The sequence below is a fragment of the Camellia sinensis genome, chromosome 2 (genome assembly GCF_055761805.1).
Source record: "Camellia sinensis isolate YWXY chromosome 2, ASM5576180v1, whole genome shotgun sequence".
Classification (NCBI taxonomy): domain Eukaryota; kingdom Viridiplantae; phylum Streptophyta; class Magnoliopsida; order Ericales; family Theaceae; genus Camellia; species Camellia sinensis.
This window is the reverse complement of record NC_138962.1, coordinates 208,077,569-208,080,936: the sequence shown is the minus strand read 5'-3', so window position 1 is coordinate 208,080,936 and position 3,368 is coordinate 208,077,569. Positions and strand designations below refer to the sequence as shown.

At 36.4% G+C, this 3,368-nt stretch overlaps 1 protein-coding gene across 1 annotated transcript; it reads left to right on the top strand.

The window, feature by feature from the left end:
• The first annotated feature begins 391 nt into the window (after positions 1-391).
• On the top strand, positions 392-2,038 carry LOC145819395 (uncharacterized). The gene is made up of 4 exons (XM_082913380.1): positions 392-741; positions 851-869; positions 923-1,054; positions 1,817-2,038. The coding sequence occupies exons 1-4, from the start codon at positions 392-394 to the stop codon at positions 2,036-2,038; spliced, it is 723 nt and encodes a 240-aa protein (XP_082769506.1).
• The last annotated feature ends 1,330 nt before the right edge of the window (positions 2,039-3,368 follow it).

Here is a 3,368-nt window from a genome sequence, read left to right as displayed (position 1 = left end):
TGGGGTAATTTTGCATGGTTTGTAACCGTACATTATTTAAGTTATTTTGACTATGCATTGTTACTTTAATGTTGAGGTATTGGTTAGTTATGGAATTATGGTGGATGGTTTGGTTGGCGTTTCGTTTTTTGTTTCACCCCTAGTATTTGGATGATGGAATATTAATTGGGGTTTAGTCGTAATTTAATATTTAATTGTCCAAATTTTGGGGCGTGACAGTTTGGTATCTTTAATCTTTTTCCAAGAACCCATTAGGGTACTTTTTGATATTGTTGTCTCTCATTGTTTCATATCTAGGCAGTTTGTAGAAAGAGAACATATTGTAACTACCTCATTGTCTAGACCTATTCGTGTTAAGACCCCTTTAGAAGGGGCAGTTACTCTTTAAGTGATGTGTAAAGATTTTGAAATTGATTTCGAGATCCTTTATCACCTGGGGAAAGGAAATGTGGTCGCTGATGCACTTAGTCGACAACATGGGTTTATAGCTTCTTTGATGATTCAAGAATGGAAGTCCTTGGAGTTAATTTTGATGTATGATGTTCAACCAATGAAGAGTGCTGAAAGGGCATATATTGGTAGTTTGACCGTGCAGCCGACGTTACTGGATAAAGTTCGTCAGATGCAGAATTTAGATGGGTTTCTTGTCGGTAAGCTCGATGATCTTGTAGTGGATTTGATCGATGATTGTCTTACTGATTGGTCTGTGGACTTAATTGGGGGATTGCGATTCAAGGGCAGGTTGTGTGTCCCTAACATTGTTGAATTGAGGAAAGAGATTATAGATGATGCCCATAGGTCCCGATACACCATTCACCCTGGTGGGACTAAGATGTATCATGACCTGAAGAGGACGTTTTGGTGGGAAGGTATAAAGAAAGATGTAAGAGAGTATGTTTCTCGATGTTATGTGTGCTAACAGGTTAAGGCAGAACACCAACGACTGTTTGGACTTTTGCAGCCTCTTGAGATTTCTACTTGGAAATGGAAGTACATCTCTATGGACTTCGTGGATGGATTGCCGCGGTCTAAGCGAAGCAATGAATCTATTTGGGTGATAGTGGATTGACTCACCAAGTCTGCTCATTTTATTCCCATCAGTGTTCACCGAACTGCGAATAAACTGGCTAGGTTGTATATTTGGGAGGTGGTGCGACTTCATGGCGCACCAGTTTCTATAGTTTTGGATCGTGATCGGTTGTTTGTGGCAGAGTTTTGGGAGAGTTTTCAGCATGCTTTGGGTGCTAGGTTAGACTTGAGCACGGCTTACCATCCTCAGACAGATGGGCAAACTAAACGGGTAAATCAGATCTTGGAAGATATGTTGAGAGCTTGTGTCCTCGATCTTGGTGGTGGTTGGGAAGAACACTTGCCATTGGTGGAGTTTGCTTATAATAATAGTTATCACTCCAGTATCGGGATGGCACCTTTTGAGGCTTTGTATGAGAGGCCATGTCGATCACCTGCTTGTTGGATGGAGGTAGGAGATGCGCCGTTGTTAGGGCCATAGTTGGTGAGAGAGACCACGGAGAAGGTGAACATTATTCGGGAACGTATTAAGACTACACAGAGTCGTCAGAAGAGTTATGCTGATAGAAAACGTAAAGGGGTTGAGTTGACTGTTGGAGATTTTGTGTTTTTGAAGGTCTCGCCGATGAAGGGTATCATGTGGTTCGGAAGGAAGGGAAAGTTGGCACCTAGATTTGTGGGACCATATGAAATCACTGAGAGGATTGGTAATGTGGCTTACAAATTAGCTCTACCACCTGCTTTAGCTATGATTCACAATGTGTTCCATGTATCTTTATTGCGGAAGTGTGTACAAGACCCTTCCCAAGTAGTATTTCCAGAAGTGTTAGAGATTAGTGACGATCTAACGTATGAGGTGCGACTGGTTACTATTCTAGATCGGGATGTAAAGCAGTTGCGGTGCAAGAAAGTGAACTTGGTGAAAGTGCAATGGAGTGAAGATGAGAATGACATTACCTGGGAGTTAGAAGAGAAAGTTCGGCGTATGCACCCGGAACTTTTTGCTTAGTACTCTCTCCTATCGAATCTCAGGACGAGATTCTTTTGAGGTGTGTATATTGTAGCGATCCTAATTTTGTTAAGTCATTATTTATTATTATTATTATCATTATTATTATCTTATTTTATTTTTTTTGGTTTTATTAATTATGTGGTTTTCATGAGAATTTAATGTGTTGTTTAGTTAATGTGATATTTAATGAATTTAATGTTGTAATTAATAAATTTAATGTGTTATTCAATTAATTCGTATATTTATATATTTATATTTGTTATATATAAAAAAAAAGAGGTGTTATATATATATATATTTAATCTTATATTTATATTTATATATATTATAATTATGTTATATTACATAATATAATATATTAGAATAATTTATTAAGTTAGAATAGGATTAGGTTTTAATATAAGTAGACTTTATAATATGCTTGACCTAGTTTTGAAAAAGTGAAGTTCTCCAAGAGAGCAGCAGCCGTGAGTCGTGAGTGAGGGAGAAAGAGAGAGAGAGGGAGAGGAGTAATCAAAGAAAAAAGAGAGAAGGTGGTGTGCTGCGTAGTGGAAGAAAGAAAAGCCGAGAGAGAGACGGGGGAGAAAGAGGAAGGGGAAAAAAAATTAAGGTTTTATTTATATGGCTTTATTAATTTTTGAAGTGATTATTTGATCTTTAAAAGTAATTGTGAGTACAAAATCCCACTTTTTTTTATTTATATTTAATTCGTTGTTTTTATTTATTTATTTATTTGATGTTAGTTTGATTATGTTTTTACATAAAGATGATAGATTGATTTTAATTATTTTGATTAGTTGTGTATGTAAGGTTTATGATTTTTAGATGTTTGATTGATTTTAATTATTTTGATTAGTTGTGTATGTAAGGTTTAGGGTTTTTAGATGATTGATTGAATTTAATTATTTTGATTGGTTGTATATGTCAGGTTTAGGATTTTTATATGGATTTATTTTATGGTTGTAATTACGCCTTAGGCTTGGCATTGTTATGTTTATTCTCTTGAGTGAGATGTTGTGTATATATATTGTTGCCTCGTTCTCATGAGTAGACGAGTGTTTTGATTTACGCGCATACGTACATGCTAACCATTCGGGGAGTGTGAGTCAAACTCAAGACGATATCCCTGTGCAAATTTGGCTTCGGAGCGGTGTTAGGTATACGGAAGGCACATGGGATATATGTATAGGCCGGAAGTGGAGGGCCAAAATGGTGGAGTTAAGGTACAAAGAATTTAATTATGAGTTTATTTCTATAGTGTGAATTGTATTGATTTATTCATGTTGAAAAATAGTAAACGACCTCGATAAATTATGAAATTTGAGCA

Coding starts and splice junctions, on each gene's coding strand:
- LOC145819395 (XM_082913380.1), top strand. CDS start 392: ATGTGTAAAGATTTTGAAATTGATTTCGAGATCCTTTATCACCTGGGG. Junction 1,055..1,816: donor GAAGCAATGAATCTATTTGG/GTGATAGTGGAT, acceptor TTATTGCGGAAG/TGTGTACAAGACCCTTCCCA.